The sequence below is a fragment of the Sinocyclocheilus rhinocerous genome, unplaced genomic scaffold (genome assembly GCF_001515625.1).
Source record: "Sinocyclocheilus rhinocerous isolate Xijiao unplaced genomic scaffold, SAMN03320098_v1.1 scaffold779, whole genome shotgun sequence".
NCBI lineage: Eukaryota > Metazoa > Chordata > Actinopteri > Cypriniformes > Cyprinidae > Sinocyclocheilus > Sinocyclocheilus rhinocerous.
In genome coordinates, this window is record NW_015652150.1 from 1,427,969 (window position 1) to 1,445,024 (window position 17,056).

At 36.8% G+C, this 17,056-nt stretch overlaps 1 protein-coding gene across 4 annotated transcripts in view; it reads right to left on the reverse strand.

Moving 5' to 3' along the window:
- The window catches only part of LOC107713840 (calcium-transporting ATPase type 2C member 1), a 42,067-nt gene that overhangs the window by 17,271 nt on the left and 7,740 nt on the right, over positions 1 to 17,056 (reverse strand). The window contains exons 1-9 of one of the 4 annotated variants that reach the window (XM_016519476.1): positions 12,593 to 12,751; positions 10,443 to 10,490; positions 10,021 to 10,125; positions 7,126 to 7,242; positions 3,457 to 3,546; positions 3,328 to 3,363; positions 3,059 to 3,120; positions 1,253 to 1,361; positions 635 to 790 (exon numbers count right to left, since the gene is read on the reverse strand). In XM_016519476.1, the coding sequence (XP_016374962.1) occupies positions 635 to 790; positions 1,253 to 1,361; positions 3,059 to 3,120; positions 3,328 to 3,363; positions 3,457 to 3,546; positions 7,126 to 7,242; positions 10,021 to 10,089 (639 nt within the window). In that variant the 5' untranslated portion in view covers positions 10,090 to 10,125; positions 10,443 to 10,490; positions 12,593 to 12,751. Of the gene's footprint in view, positions 1 to 634; positions 791 to 1,252; positions 1,362 to 3,058; positions 3,121 to 3,327; positions 3,364 to 3,456; positions 3,547 to 7,125; positions 7,243 to 10,020; positions 10,126 to 10,442; positions 10,495 to 12,592; positions 12,752 to 17,056 lie in introns of those variants that run through there. The other 3 variants (XM_016519474.1, XM_016519475.1, XM_016519473.1) reach the window with 3 other exon arrangements.

Below are 17,056 nucleotides of genomic sequence, written 5' to 3' on the forward strand. Positions count from 1 at the left end.
ACATGTCTGAATCAGAATCTTGAATCACTTTTTTTCACATTTTCTAATTATGTGGGAAAATCTGAAGAATAAATAAATTAAATCAATCAATAAATACTATTTTAATTTAATAAAATAAAGAATGGATCAACATTCAATTAATTCTCGCTAAACAAAAAAATAAAACAACAAATGATTAATTAAATATCTCAGTACTTGGACATCAGCAATGAAGGATCAGGAAAACAAACTGTGTGACTTAACATTAAACTTCAGCACATTTCACACAAATCAAAACTCACTAATAATTATGCACAAACATGTTAAAAAGGGGCCTTTTGTACATTTTGCAATGGGTAATGATGTTATTTTTGGTGGTACCTTGTGGTCCGATTCATCAAATAGCAATTACAAACATGTAATAGTACCTTGGCCTTCCCACAGGGCACCAGTGAAATTGAAATCTTATTTAAACATTTATCTAAAACCCCTTCAAAATTCAGTTATACTAAAGAAAAAGAAAAACAAACAAGCAAGCAGTGGGGGATATGTAACATTTTATGAATGAAGGCAGTTTGAATTATGTGTTCTCTGAGGAATTCTGTGGGGGGTAGATTGGGGTGCAGGTCTAGTGAAGTATCAGATGTAACTGTACCTTGGCCTTCCCACAGCGCACCAGCGTACCCATGAAGGCAATATTACTGCGGGACGTGATATCGCCATTGGTGGCAGCCGGCTGATGGGCAGAGGTCTTGGTGCTGGGGGAGGTCTCTCCTGTCAAACTGGACTCATCAACTGACAGATCCACCGCCTGCAGGGCAGTGAAGGGACAGCTTCACTAACAGGCCATTAGAACACTGCTGCTATTTCAGGCACAAGCATTTCTACACTTACTGACATTTGAATGTGCAATCTGGTAAATCTTAAAGCACATATTGTTCTAGGATGTTTTTGACTGCAACAATGTAACAGTAACAGTTTACACGTGAATCAATTTCCAGTTAAGTCCAACTCTGAATAAACCTTTATCTAATATCACCCAAAGCTACCTTTAATTATCTAAAATTACCATCAAGTGTTTCTAGAAACTGGAGTATTGGCATAATGTGCTTATGGTATTAATAAGGTTAATAGTTTTATATGATGCTTACATAATGAGAATATGACCAAATGACAAATAATATTGTTGTGCATGTAAACGCAGTCAGTATGTGCATGGAAGAGGAGAAAGCAAAAATTAGAGATGTTACTATGTGTCTATATCTTTTCACACCTCGAACAGGCGCAGGTCGGCTGGAACTCTCTCTCCGACTGACAGACAGACGGTGTCTCCAGGCACAAGCTCTCGTGCCAGAAGGTGCTCCAGACGTCCTTCTCGAACACTGGAGTACAGGGAGAGACAAGATGAGTTGGAAAGAGAAATGAAGAGGGCGAGATTGGTGCCCTGTGGGCTAGACAGAGGTCAAACAGAATTATTAATGTACTTCCAACAGTCCTGACAATAAAAAAAATGCTTGTTGAGGGAAATTTGTGCCCGATTAGGAAGAGTGACAGAAAAAAGCAGCATAACACATGGAGGTGTACGCTGAGGATGTTCTACAGGTGTCTGGGAACAGGGCTCAAGGCTGTGGCACGGCCCATTTTGAAGTGCAAATGTGAGACTTTGTGTGTTTGAAGTGGAAATTAAGCCTCCCATTCTCACTCTCTCCATATGTCGTCTGAAAGGCTGCCTTTTATGCATTTGGTGGGTGTAAAGCTCTGGAAAATACACTTAAGACAGCAAGACCTCACACCCACAGCCCTGACACCATTTATCATTAATGTAGTTAAGAAAGAAAGAAAGAAAGAAAAGCTTTCTTATCTTTTTAAGGCAAGATCCAAGTTAATATATAATAATAGATAAAATAACTAAAAACTAAGAGATGCACTGAATTTTTTTGCTTAAGAAAATCAAACTATCGGTATCGGCAGATATCATTCTGAATAATCGGCTGTTGGTATCGGCAAAGAAATTCAGTATCGGTGCATCTCTACTAAAAACATATATAAAATATTTTAAGATTCATTTTTAATAAACATCAATGATTTCAGTAGAATAAAGGAGTTTTCTCATTATAAATATCACAGTCTAATTAAATATGTTTTACACACGGTGATCCTGGCATGAGGCACATATGGTGGGATCTTAATCTGATAGTAAAAACATACGCATTAAACAGAATCAAAAGTAAATGACATTTTGTTCAATAAATAATTTAAATGGAACATACACTACTGTTGAAAAATTTGGGATTGGTAAGATTTTTTTTAAGGAAATTAAGTTTTGTTCAGCAAGGAGGAATTAAATTAAAAGTGACAGTAATGATTAATAGGGGATTTATATTTTAAGATGAAAAGATCTTCATTTAAATAAATGCTGTTCTTCTAATCTTTCTTTTCATGAAAGGATCCTGAAATAATGGTATCACGGTTTTCACCAAAAACATTTGGAGTAATGGCTGCTGAAAATTCAGCTTTGCCATCACAGGAATCAATTCCATAATTTTTTACATAAATTTCATTAAAAAAAAATTACAATAGAAAACGGTTGTTTTAAATTGAAATATTTTTCTGTATTTTTCAGCAAATAAATACAACTTTGATGAGCATAAGAGACTTACTTCAAAAACAAACTTACTTTAAAAAATCTTTCTGACCACAAATTTTGAGATGGTCCTCACTGCAGAACACAAGTCCAGGGGGCGTGGATGCAAATCCAACTCCTCCCACCTTACATATACCTAAACCTACCCGTCTCCACCCCCTAATCCCTAAACCCACCCATCTCCACCCCTAAACCTACCAATCTCCACCCGTAGATGTGGATCCAACCACGGAAACCCCCCTGGATCTTGTGTTCCGCAGTGAGGGGCTACTGCAAATTTTGAACAGTAGTATATATATATTTTTTTTTTTAAATCAGGACTGAGTTTGTGTAATTTATTTGTTAAGCTAGATCCAATTCTAAAATCCATTTGTTTTTGACATAGAAATCTATTAAAGCTTTCAGCACTTTTTGAGTTTTGTAAATAATGCTCACCAATGGCATTCTGGAGGCACAAGTTTCCCCAGCTCCTCCAGGGATTTTTCTGAGCGGTATTCCTGAAATGATGCAGAACAGAGCTGACAGAAAATGTCCACCACACTTACACTCGCACTACACCTCATTAATCTATGAGACTTCAAGTTTTTCCAAAAACCTTAAAGACATTTGCATCCATTGTAAAGTCTATAGGTTCACATGGGTAATGTCACATCACATCAAATAACGTCACATGAGGTAATGTCATCAATGTATGTTGGATTTACCTGTACAAAGGCAACTGTAACAACAATAATAATAGCCTGCAAAAAAAGAATGATACATGAGTGTTAATGGACCAAACCAGTACTTCAAGGAAATCAAATGACTGACAAGGGGAGTGAACAGGAACTTACCACGGTGATACTGACGGCATCGTCAAACTGACGCATCAACACACTGATAACAGCAGATGCCAGCAGCAACAGAATGAGTGGGTCTTTAAACTGGAGACAAAAGAGAGAGAGGAAAATTCAGAGACTGCATGGTGGTGCAATGCTTCTCAGAATTCATTGAGTCCCACATCTCAAGGTGAAGGTCTGTGTTTATTTGCCTCAGGGCTTGAGGTAGAAAAATTAATGTTAGCTATACATGACGAAAACAATTATTGACCTCCATGTCATTTATTCTGCTTTTTCAGATACCACAGACACACACATGTCAGATGGCAAAAAACCAATGCCCAAACCAATTTACAGTATTGGTCTTCTATGCTGTGGGGCTACGAAGTTAATACTGAAGAACTGATACATAACATGGCCAGCTCATTTTTGCTGCTTAAAAAAAGATTTTTTGCTCATTTAAATGTTAAATCTCTTTAAACTAAATTTTGAGTCCCAGATTTGCAATAGTGGTCTCAAACTATTGGAATTCGCTGTATGTGGGTAAACATTACTATGTATATAGTAATGCATGTATATTATATAAATAAATATGTATATAACTGTGGAAACTTTATGATGTTAGAATTCTACACCATTTATTGAGCAAATACATATCAAGTTTTGAATATCTGAATATCATCATAAGGCAGAAAAATATCATTATTAAATTTTTTAAAATATTATTAGTATTAAAATATTAAATATATTATCATTAAAAATATTATTATTATTTTTAGCTACCCTGTGAAGAAGCATGTGTCATGCAAAAAAAAAAAAAAAAATGATTGACAGGGTCTCAGAATATGTTAGTTTTCAATCTACAAACAACAGTTTCATAGTCTACTGAGGTGGACTCAAAAAACTTCAAATGCTCAGTTTAACAATAAATGCAATGCTTGCAGTGGAGTGACACCGTTTAGACAGGAAATGTAGTCACACGTGTTATTTGGCTTATTTCAGTGTTATTTGTGCTTATTTCAGTGTTATTTGTGCTTATTAAGTCCCCAAGGTCACCTGATAACCAACTGCATCAGAAATTGCGAATGACACACTGGTTAAGCACTAGAAAGTGAAGATTAAAAAGATAGGTGTGTGGGTTACTTTCTTTGATTGGCCACATACAGAGAATGCAGAGCTTTAATCTACGGCAGGATCTGACACCCCCGGATCGCTGCGTTTGCATAACCGGCAATTAACAGCACCACACAAATTGAGCTCATCATTTCTTTTAAAGGGGTCATATGATGCGATTTAAATTTTTCCTTTCTCTTTGGAGTGTTACAAGCTCTTGGTGCATAAAGAAGATCTGTAAAGTTGCAAAGACTAAAGTCTCAAATCCAAAGAGATATTCTTTATAAAAGTTAGGGGTCAACCATGCCTACCTAAAATGGCTCATTCTAACATGCCCCCACATGTCTACGTCACGATGTGGGAAGATTTGCATAACGCCGCCCAAATGTTCACGTAAAGAAAGAAGGCGTAACTTTTATTCTGGCTGTAGTATTGTTGCTGCCGCCGCCGCCATGTCGTGGAGACGCTGTGCGTTTCATTATGAAAGCGAAACTACTTTGCTTGGCCTTCCAAAAGAGGACACAACTAGAAATCAGTGGTTAAGTGGTATTTACAACACTGTTCCAGAACACTTCAACCCAAATATTCAGATGTGTGCAGCACATTTTATGGAGGACTGTTTACTGATCCAGAGCAATATGGCAACCTTTTGAAAACCAAACCACAGCCACACAGTTACAGGTAGGTAACACACAGCATAAGAAGGCAAAACAAACAGGTTTTGACTTTGCTGTCTGCTAAAAGTGATTTGACGTCCCCTCACATCTACTGTGACACATCCGGATTTACACCGTGGCTTTGTACTTAGGGCTGGTGGCGCTGTGATAAAAATACCGTTGAGAATTCGGATAAATCTGGAGGAAAAAGGGAGATTATTTAAAAGCAGCGCTGGTGGCCGTGCCTGACATAAGACATAAAAAAAAAAATTTTAAAAAAAAGTCTGACATGTTCTGGTCTGTGAAGAATGGGGCAGTAAACGGGGAGGATGCCTGAAAGTGAGACAGAAAGGGGAGGGGGGGTGAAAACAAAACAGAAAAGAGAGAGACAGAGGGAGGTCGGCACTTCCCAAAGCAAAAAGCGAATATGAAGTGACAGATTAAAGGCACGACAGCTTGTTGCTTTTAAAGCGACTCACTGAAATGCAGTGATACCTCAGATAGCCTTGTTCACAGACTTGGACGCTTTTTACTTGCAAGTCTTTTCTACTCTGAGCAGCAGAGGAAAGACAAAGGTGAAACTGGGAACTGAGCTGTGGCTGCATTAGAAAATTTGTGTAAACACAGGTGTTAAATACGACGTGAAGAAGCCTTTATAATTGCAGAGAAAAGAGATTAGCAGTAATGAGAAGAAAAGGCCAATCCATCCTCACAGAGTAATTATCTGCATTAACCACCCAGTCGCACTGAGAGCTGTGACATGACATGTTTGTACTACATATTTACCTTTGTTATGACTTACAGCTAGAAATTTTTTACACAATGCTTTGCAGTTTTAGAGAAATGGGGATGTATCACACTCTGCAGGGGAACCCACAAAGGATGAAGGCGACAAAGTGTGCCACCTCTGAAGAGGGCCCAGGTGAACGTGGGGGGAAAAAAATACAATTCCTCCCAGTTATAATGCTATATTTAGCCAATCAGCACAAACCTCCTAACCAGAGTGGACTGAAATTTTTCACAGAGGACAGCGACCTGTCATCTCTATATTGGAAGACAAAACTGGATAAACTGGGTCGTTTTACAGCTTCAAGGCATATTCACAAAAGTGTTATTTTTTTGCCGTGAGACTTTAAATAGAAACATTGCTTCTTTCTGCTTATGGACCCCTTCAAACCAATAGCAAAAATTCACAATGACTTTTTTTTGTACAAAGCGTAGCTCAATAACATTCGTAGAAAACTTAAAAGACCAGTAGGGCTGGCTAGAAATAATTTTTTTTCTTTTTTTAATAATCACGACCTTCATTTGAGAAATCTTGATATTGATTCTGAATCTACAACCATACAACAAAAGATGTCAATTTACACAAGTTTGCAGTCTGAACTTGAATTAGAAGAGATGGCAAAATAATACCAAGAAAATATTTCTTTGTATTAAGGTTCCCTCAGAGGTTGCACACAAAAGCAGAGCATGACCAGTGAAGTCTGATTCACAAGCAAATGATCCTTATGAACCAGTTATTTTCAGTGAATCAAAAACACACAGCACAAACTGTGTAGCTCAATTCACAAACAAATTACTTTTCTGAGTCATTCATTCAAAAATGAATTAATGGATAAAATTGTAATTATTTTTATTGTATTGATTCTAATTTATTTATTTATTTATTTAGGGCAGTCGTGGCCTAATGGTTAGAGAGTCGGACTCATAACCCAAAGGTCGCTGTGTGTGTCACTGCTGTGTGAAGTTGAAATAGAAGTTAATAATAATTTAATTAGATAATATTTATGTTCACTGTATTCGTTTTTTGCTGTGGTAACAAAAATGTTGAAATTTCACTGGAATTGGTATTGCCTGAAATTCTGGAATCACATTAGCAAGTTAAGAATCAAGAATTTTTTTGCTAACCAACCTGAGAGATATATTTTTTCCAGAGTGGTTCATCTTCGCTAATGTCAAACTCGTTCCATCCGTGGTAGGCGCGACGTCGTGTAACCTCCTCTCGGGTGAGACCGAACTGCAGGTCGGCCTAACCAAGGGAAAGAGAATTAAGTCAGAAAAAAACAGCTTTCCCAAAATAACACTCGTAACCATGACAACTGACATTAACCACTAACAAATAAGAATGCTGGAGCCATGGAAACAACTAATAAAGCCAGTGTCCTGGAACTTGAGCTTTGGTACGTGACACGTCTACTGTTAGTTATCAGCTATCACCAACAAAGCATTTCTGCTCCCTGCGTGAAAGACCTTGAGACCAGAGCACTGTATCATGAACCAGACCAGACCAACCACTTTACAACAAACTGGGAAGCCACAAGGTCTCCTTTGCTTCCCGTGTTCAGTTTACACTCAAAAAACATGGCAGCTTCTGTGGGTACACAAATGAAAGACACATTGTTTTATTTTCTATTTAAATAGTACTACCCATGGTGTATTATTCATGGTTAAAGTGCTTCCTGGAGACTGTGGCTGAATGTTGATGACAGTGGATGAATAAAGGTCTTCTGGGAGCAGATGGTCATGTCAGTGTGGTGATGGACATGGCACTACAAGCTATATCATCCACACTGAGACTGCAAGAGCATCCCAGCACTCTCTAATCTTCCTGGCGTGATTCATTAAGGGACACTGTGTGATATCTGCAGGGATGGGTTTTCAATTCCTCAGTGTCAAAGCTTGTGGTCTGTGCATTTGGTAGCTGTTTGACTGCATGAGGAAATTCAACTGGACTTGCCCTGCTGTTGTTTCCACAGGCTGTGGCTAGACTCACAATGTGCTTTAAACAAGTAGAACATGATCCAGGATCAACATCCTGTTTTGTTCCTGAAAAATTATTGCTATCGAACAATCAAAGTCATATGCTTTGCCCTGGCATTAAAATCAGGTGCCAATAATGCTTGATCCAGGAACAACAAAGGATGCTGACATTTAAAAGTCATCACTCAATAATGTTCCTAGACGTTTCGAGAAGTTGCATTATGGAACACCACAAGTTAAGTCCGTCTTGGTTTCATGCGAACCCTTTTACAAGGCTCATATAAATCATTATGAAAAATATATGTAAACATTCCAGTGTATAGACTGAGTTGGAGAGTTTATCTGCCTTTAGATCCTCACGGGTGTCTAACTTAGGTGTTCTTGTTGATCATCCTTTAAAATTGACAAACACGTCTCCTCCGAAATCGGATCCAGCTTCTATCAGCTTCGTCTACTGTCTAAAATCAAAGACTCTCTCACTCCCAAAACTCTAGAAATTAATGTTCATGCATTTGTTATGTCTCGGCTAGCTTACTGCAACTCTTTATATTGTGGTATATCTAAGTCTCAAATTGCTCGCCTTCAGCTAGTCCAAAATGCTGCGGCCAGACTTCTTTACAAGTGTCGCAAACATGAACATATCACTCCAATCCTCAGATCTCTCCACTGATTGCCGGTTCACCAGAGAATAGACTTTAAATATTCTCCTTTTTGTTTATAAATCTCTTCATAATCTAGCTCCTGTCTACCTCTCTGAACTTTTTCATCCATACACTTTGTCCAGAAACCTAAGATCATGCGACCAGGCTCTGCTGGTAGTCCCTCACTCTAGACTCAAGCGTAGAGGGGAGCGTGCATTGGCGGTGGCAGGGCCACGACTTTGGTACACCCTGCCTTTAGAGAGTAGAACGGCCCCTTCTCTGTCTGCTTTAAAGTTATTTTTTAAAAACATATTTGTTTGCCCTTGTATATTGAATTGAGTTTTAAGTTTTGTTTTGGTCCTCCTGCTATATGGTAATTCTTAACTATGTTGTTCTTAATTCTGCTGTCTGGTCTATTTTATGCATGTCATATCTTATTTATTTTTTGTATGTTATATTCTCCTCTAATCTTGCTCCTCTGGTAAGCACTTTGGTCAGCCTAGTGGCTGTTGTAAATGTGCTATATAAATAAAATGAACTTAAACTTGAACATTAATCACATTTGTAACCACAGAATCTATTTTGGTAACCAATTAACAAGTAATTAATTGGTTCACATTATAAAATTTTATATTTAATTATGTTGTCATAAAAAGTAAAATTAAAAAAGATGCAATTATCTTTAATTTATTTATTTCATCCCAACAAATGTCTGTTAATAAAATAAAGACCAACTGATCTTTTTTTTTCTTTCGTTTTCTACTGGTTACAACTGTGATCAAGAATGAAGCACATACTTCTACACATACTTTAAAGCACATATATAAAAAGAAAAAAAAAGTTATTTATGAAAAGTCATGCTTTTAAAGTTAAATATAAAAAAAGACATGGCCAATTTTTTTTATTTGACTCATTTCTTCAGTTTCTACAATGATTACCACATGTACATGTACATTTTTGAGGTTGTAATCTCTAAAATGCTTGTGTATGGAACTACTCCCTTATGCAACTGATTAAGTTGCACAGAAACAGTCAAAACCACCAACAACAGTATAAAAGAATGTGGCATGGAAGAGATATGCAACTGTAGTATGATCAACAAACCTTTTTCGTACTCTATAACAGTGCAATTAATGAAAATGAATCAACAACCTTAAATATGTCAACAAGTCAAAATAAAGAATTCAACAATGCTGCATCAAAATTACATTGGCACTGATAATTATATAATTAAACAATATTATATAAAAAGCGTTATTGCAGAGAGTTTTTGTTAATATCTTGGGCAGCTATTAGGGTTGCCAATCAATTAAATATTTAACTGCAATTCTTTTCTTTTTTTTTCAATTAACACATTTAGTTTCTTTTTAAGGAAAGCTATGCTATAATGTGTGACATGAATATACCTGCAGTGCACAGGCAACCTCGTTCACAGGTAGTTCACTGGCTTTTTTCGAAGTCAGTACTGGAACCATGGTCTCATTTTCACTGTGGGGTTGACACTCGGAAAGCTGAAAAAAGAAAAGATCAAAAATAAACTTATTTTAAACAGATTAAAACAAAACATCAACAGAGGAGGATGTTAGCATCCTGGCTAAATTTAATAACCCATGCAATTTAAAAAGGTTCCAATTTTGGAGGTAATCCCAATCAAAGATTACTAATCTCTCCTAAAAAAAAAAAAAAAAAAACATGAGTGCAATGTACAAAAGGATTACAGACCCATTAGGAACTTTGACCCATTCAATGCTGTACAGGTAAACAACAAACACATCTAGGCAAAGTAGCTCCTGTAAAATCATCTGACACCTTCTCAATTTGCATAGACCTTCAGCTACAAAAAATGCATTAGCGCAATCCACAGCTGTGCCTCAGTCTGACTGGAGGAAGATCGTCCAACAGTAATAATGGAGCCCAGCAGATGGATTGGAAAGCATTAGGGAACAGAATGACATTAAACTCTAGATGGTCATGAACATCAGGTTAAGTCTCACAAAGAGCACAAGATGAAAACCCATGCAATATCCTATCCCAATTGCTTTGCTGGATATCGATCTGGTCAGCTAGCAATAAATCTTTCAATGATTTTTTTCAACACCATCTGCCAATCAAACTTATAAACAAGCATACAAAGAGATGAAAAACATAGGCTAAATAAACTAAATTTTCAAATTTTCTTAAGAAAATGTGAGAGATACTTCTTGTCGCAGATGGTTGCTAAGGTGTTCTGGGTGGTTACTTGCTGACTCAAGTCAAAAGACAGACCAATTCAATGTACAGTTCAAATGTGCAGGGTCAATATGATTTTTTATGAATACTTTTAAATATTCAAGTACACTAAAAAATCCTGGGTTCTTTTTTTAACCCAAATGCTGGGTTGAGCCTTTTGGGTCATTTTTTTGGGTTATTTTTTCAGTGTTTGGGTAGTTTTTGTGTTACCCAGCTCCTGGGTCAAATGTAACAACCCATTGTTTGGGTAGCTTTTTAGTGTTACCCAGCTCCTGGGTGAGACATAACAACCCAATGTTTGGGTAGTTTTTGTATTACTCAGATCCTGGGTCAGACGTAACCCAGCGGTTGAGTTATTTAGGGGATTTTGCCTTCTCTTCTGGAGAGAACAGTTCTAAGCGCCATCGAATTGATGCATTTCTTCGGTAAAATACAGGTTTGTGTACATTTTATTTTATATATAAAATCGTTACTGTGCTGTATATCGTTCAATTTCATGCAGAGCAACATACAGGCGCGCGGTGTGAATCACCTAACGTTGGTCTTATCGCGTGATGGAAAAGCCTGATAGGCCTACTCTGCATAAAATAAACGATTTTATTCATAAAGATACAGAATACAAATACTTTGGATGTTAACATATTTCCTCAGAGCTGTTTACTGTTTGTTTTTGGACAGGTTATGAAGGCAGTGGCAGTATATTTCGGCTATGAGTGAAACACAGGGTGGCGGTCTCAGCCGTGAGCAGTTCCCGAATCCCCACCGAACACAACTCCAGCTCGGGCACGAGAGCCAGCGCAGTTACGGTGGAAACAGAATAACAAAGACTGGTCTTTACACGTGAATTACTTCTGTTTAATGTTTAATATTTACTTTTAATGTTTGTTAAACGAGTTTAAATAGGCAATATGTAGATACATAAAAACGATAAACAATGCTGTAAATGATAAATAAAGGAAAATAAAGGAAGTTATCATGCAAACCAGTGGTTGTGTGGAGTATTTTACAAAAGTTTAGTGGATTTAAGTTAATCTGAAAACATTACTTCATGTATAAAGTAAAAAATAAACTATATTATAATAAAACAACCCAAATTGGGTTGTTTTTAACCCAGTGTTTTTTAGAGTGTATATTCTATCGTGAGCATAAGACACTTCTTTAAAAAACATGTAAGCATTTTACTGACCCTAAACTTTTTAAAGGTAGTGTGAGTCTATGGGATTTTTAGAAAGTAGCAAAGCTCTTCTAAAGTATAAGCAAAAGTAAAAATTTTAATAGTGGCCAGGAACTACTTTCAGACTGTCAGTTTGTTTTCCAATTTTAGGAAGTTTTGGCCAATGGTTTATGTTTACTGTAACTTGGTAAATTAAATGTTAATGAGTTAATGAAATGTAGATATATTCTTGGGTCATTCAGAATTACCCAAGGTTAAATGCTCAGAGACTTTATACTAGAATGCTATGCTTTAAACAAACTAGGTTACAATGGAAAGAACAAAACATTACAGATGGTTGTTTACATTTTTAGGCACAACATGCAAATATAAACAAAATCCTGCTGTGACTAGATTTCAGGACATGACCGCAAAACATACCAGACAGACAATAGGCTATAGGCTGAGAATGAGCCGAGTTACTCTCAGGATGGATGTCATTGGCGGGTATCATTCAGAGTGATGCCCTTCTTAAAAGACGACAGAGAGAAAAAGACAGAGAAGAAAACTACAGAGAAATAGAAAATTGGGGCTACCTTTTGTAGTCTGTATCATGTTAAGCATCAGATCCAGCATGAATCTTACAGTGACCCATACATCAGCTTAGCATCTTGAAGTGTTACATCGTATTCTTCCTGCACCATCACTCCAGCGTAAAGATAAAAGAAAGTATCTTACCAAAGATCTAGCGTGCCTGAGCCTGAGCGGATTCCCATAATTAAGAGTGGCAACAGCTTAAACCTGGATGAGCCAATCCCACGTTGTCACCTCTCTCTAAACAGACTCTTTATACTAATGAATGAGTGCTATCTGAGCTATCCGGGTCAATTTATGAAATTGGTATTGTGCCACGGTTAAGTTTTGTACTGTACAAATACTGTATAAATTGCGTCCCTACTCAGAAACTGGATCACAGTCTGCTGTCACTGGCTAAAAAATATTATTATTACAGCGTTTACCTGTCTAACCCGTCACAAAAGCTGTATCGTTACTGCTGTACACTACCGTTCAAAAGTTTCAAGTTGGTAAGATGTTTCTGAAAGTCTCTTATGTTCACCAAGGCTGTAACATTTGATCATAAATACAGTAAAGACAGTAACATTGTGAAATATTATTGCAATGTTATATATCTGTAATATTATTATTATATTATATATCTGCTTTCTACGTTATATATTTTAAAATATAATTTATTCCTGATGGCAAAGCTGAATTTCCAGTATGAAAACAAATGCAAATTGGACTTCAGAGCTACAGCAGACAGAATATTAAATTAATGCCTTAAACTTAGTTCCTCACACAAAGCAATTGTATAGTTTCAGATAGGGTTGTTACGGTATGAGATTTTCACGGTAAGGTAATCGTCTCAGAAAATATCACGGCTTCACGGTTATCACGGTATATATTAAACAATAATTCTTAATCAGTAACAATGACTCTTAAAAGAACAAGAACAAGTTATTTGAGTGAACAAATCCTTTATTACAACAAACTTGAAACCATTTTAATGAAAGTATTGAAATCTACCTTCTGAAAAAATAAATAATAAAAAAAAAAAAAAACAATAAAAAAATAATGGTGTACACCTTATGTATATCTATGTCTTACTTTTTTAAATGAAAATTTACTACTCCTTTTATTTTTGGCAAAGTTAAAACATGGACAAACATGATATTCCTTGAAAACAATGTTTAAATAAATTATTTTATTATAAAGAATATTATTGTTGTTATTTTAACTTTGAAGTACATTGTACAATGCTAATATATTTCTATCATAATTTCAAATTAAATCGAACTTTTATTTTGACGGGTTGTAGCGGACCTTTGAATTTCAGAGTGTATTTGACAATGGTTTTTCTCAAATAAAACTAGGAAATGTTTATTTACGTTTTCTCTCAGAGCAGCTCTGCTGATGTTCATGTTTATGTATCTTAGACGCTGAAAACACCATTTATGTATGCGTACTTCAGTATGCAGTAGATAAAACGGCACCCCTCAGAGACAGACACATATCATAACTACTTTTGATTTATCCATCCATCCGATAGTGCGTTTTACGTGACACCCTCGTTATACTGTAAATTCCATGTTCACGACTGCACCGGGATTCCCTCTGCTTCACAGAAATCATACGGCCTTAACTTATAACTTGTTATTAATGTGACATACCTTTATCTGCACAGACCGTTCAAACCGTGATAAACTATCATACCGGTATATCGTTACAAACCTAGTTTCAGATGACTAAAAATACACATCTTCAAGTAGTATGGACTAACTTTCTGGTATTTTGCTCATCCACTTTCTTTTATGGAAATCTCTGATATTCCACTGAAAAACTCATTTTGTGCTCCGCAAAAAAAGAAGAAAATAACACGTGTTGAAAGTAGGGTTGGGTACCGAAACCCGGTACCAATAGGGCCTTTCGCTCCGCGGGAACCTTTTCATAGTACCAGAACTGTGGAACTACGCACTTTTTGGCGTTTTCGCACCGCCGGAACTGGGTGTGATTTTAGTACCGGACTGCCTTTTTCGAGAACCAAATTAGCTCCTATATATGTTCTGTTTACTCAGTTAACTTACAGCTATAATAGTGATGCCTTTGTCCATATAAAGGATTTCCTGAGTTTCGCTACTTCTATGAGTGGATATGTGGATTTTCAGTGCGAGGGCGCCCTCTGGCGTCCAGTATGAATGAAACAGACATCATGTGTTTATAGTGCTAATGGCCAATTCATCATTTTTTGGGGAATTTTTATTTATTAATTTTTTTCAGGCACCGGAACCATTTTAAAAGTATCGATTTGGCACCGGTATCGAAAAAAACCCAAACGATACCCAACCCTAGTTGAAAGAACCTTTAACATTTTCAGAGATCTAATAATAGTTCAATCTCTCATTGTCCTCAACCATTATCAGGAATATGACTTGAATCTATTATCACTAAGATGTGCTATTTGATTGACAGTTTTTCTCTACAATTCCATCATGTTTTTAATAGTAAAACTCTAAATCGGTTACTAAGAAGTGTGATATCAAAAGCAAGATAAGCTATTTATCATCTCACTCAGCCAGCGACATAAATCGAAAATAAATAAATAAAGCAAGCTTTAATTGTTTTCGTGTCTCCCGGGCCCCCCTATCTGGGTCTCAATTACAAGCTCTGCCGGGTTCTCCTGCTGACAGAATTGGGCCAAGCGCAGGTTCAAGGCCATACAGACACAGAACAAACTGCTCTCTCAGCGCTCTCCATTAGATGATCGAGACTGATCATCTGCAGTCCACTAAGAGGCACAAGGTCATGTTCACTCTAGCAGAGCCTTCACGGAGTTGAAATCGCACTCTGCCCCATCAACCTCTCTTTACCTTTTAAACAGTTCTAGAGTAGGAGCTTACGTATGTGGTATGAAATTTTTTTAAGAAAAACTAAGCACACAAAAAGGAGGAAAAATGCAGTTCACTAAAAACACTGATAAAAGCATCCTCAGCCCCTGCCATGCCTTAACAAACCTCACTCTCCATTCTCCATCTGACAAGTTGAGCATTACGCAATGCTCCTAAACAAACCAGAACACAAATACGCACGAAAAATTCTTTGAATGGTCACACCTGGATTTCATCTTTGTCTATGGAAATTTTTGAACTTTTGATAGTCAAAAGTCAAAACGCCTCCACCTTTATCCCCTACTCTGGGTTGAAGGGCATTTCGCATTGTTGCTCAGTATATTTCAATAATCTGAGTCATTCTGTTTGTGAATAAAGTGTTGTACATGTATCTATGACAGCAAGAGAGAGAGGGACATAGTGCAAAGAATTTGTTTCTCTCAAGTACAAAGCTGAACAGACTGTGTTACACTGGTATTACTAGGGCTGGGCGATATAGCTAAAAAATGTATCAACGATATAATGTGCCATATCGTTCGGTATTGATAATTATTACCTTTTTTAAAAGAAAGAGCAATAGAAAATTTTTTTTACATTTAACCACTGTATTTTTAAATTAACCCAATTTATTGAGACAAACAACAATTATTTTTTGTTTTAACAGCCAAACACACAATAAAAATTAAACAAATACAACCCTCTACATTGCGAGTAAATCACTCGCATATGCGACTAAATCTTCACTCTGGCGACTAAATGATGTCTAATATTAGCCAATTGCTAATAAATTCTCAGATTTTACTCGCCAGTGTGTGAGTTGGAGGCTAAGTATAAGTTTAGCTCAGATATATTTTCACTCGCCGAACACTCTCTGACTGAGCGCATCAGTTTCACTCTCCACTAAGCGATCTGTACTGTTTTTCAGTTCATCTGAATGGATGTGCAACAAACAACGTACCGTAAACTCTAGTGTGAAGGCGCACGACTCGCCGTTGCTTTGTTTCACACACACGCAGCGAGAGAGGGAGAGAGAGAATTGACGTGCTACCTATGCGCGCTACATGTAAACGATATTCTTTGTTATATTTTGCTGTCAAAATAACGGAGTTCCTTTGGAATTCTTCAGCTTTTAAGAACTACCGCTTTCTCCGGTAGTGGGCGGAACTAATGCGCAAACGGCAATCTCATTGGCTGGCGCTCACCTATTATCGTCCCTGTTTTGATTTAAGCAAATCAGTTCGAGCGAACGCACACAACCTGATTAATATTCATGAATCCAGCAGCTCGTTAATCCTTAGTGCGTTTTATATTGTTCTTAGTGGGCGGAACTAATGTGCAAACGGCAATCTCATTGGCTGGGGCTCACCTATTATCGTCCCTGTTTTGATTTCAGCAAATCAGTTCGAGCGAACGCACACAACCTGATTAATATTCATGAATCCAGTAGCTCATTAATCCTTGGTGCGTTTTATATTATTCTTATTAATAGAATTCGTATCATTATTATCTAATCATTATTTTTGTTAGTTTTTCCCCAATTTTTTTTTTTTTTTTTACAGAAACACTGAATGACCAAAAAAGCACCACCACCAGTCCGAAGTTCAGTTAAAATGA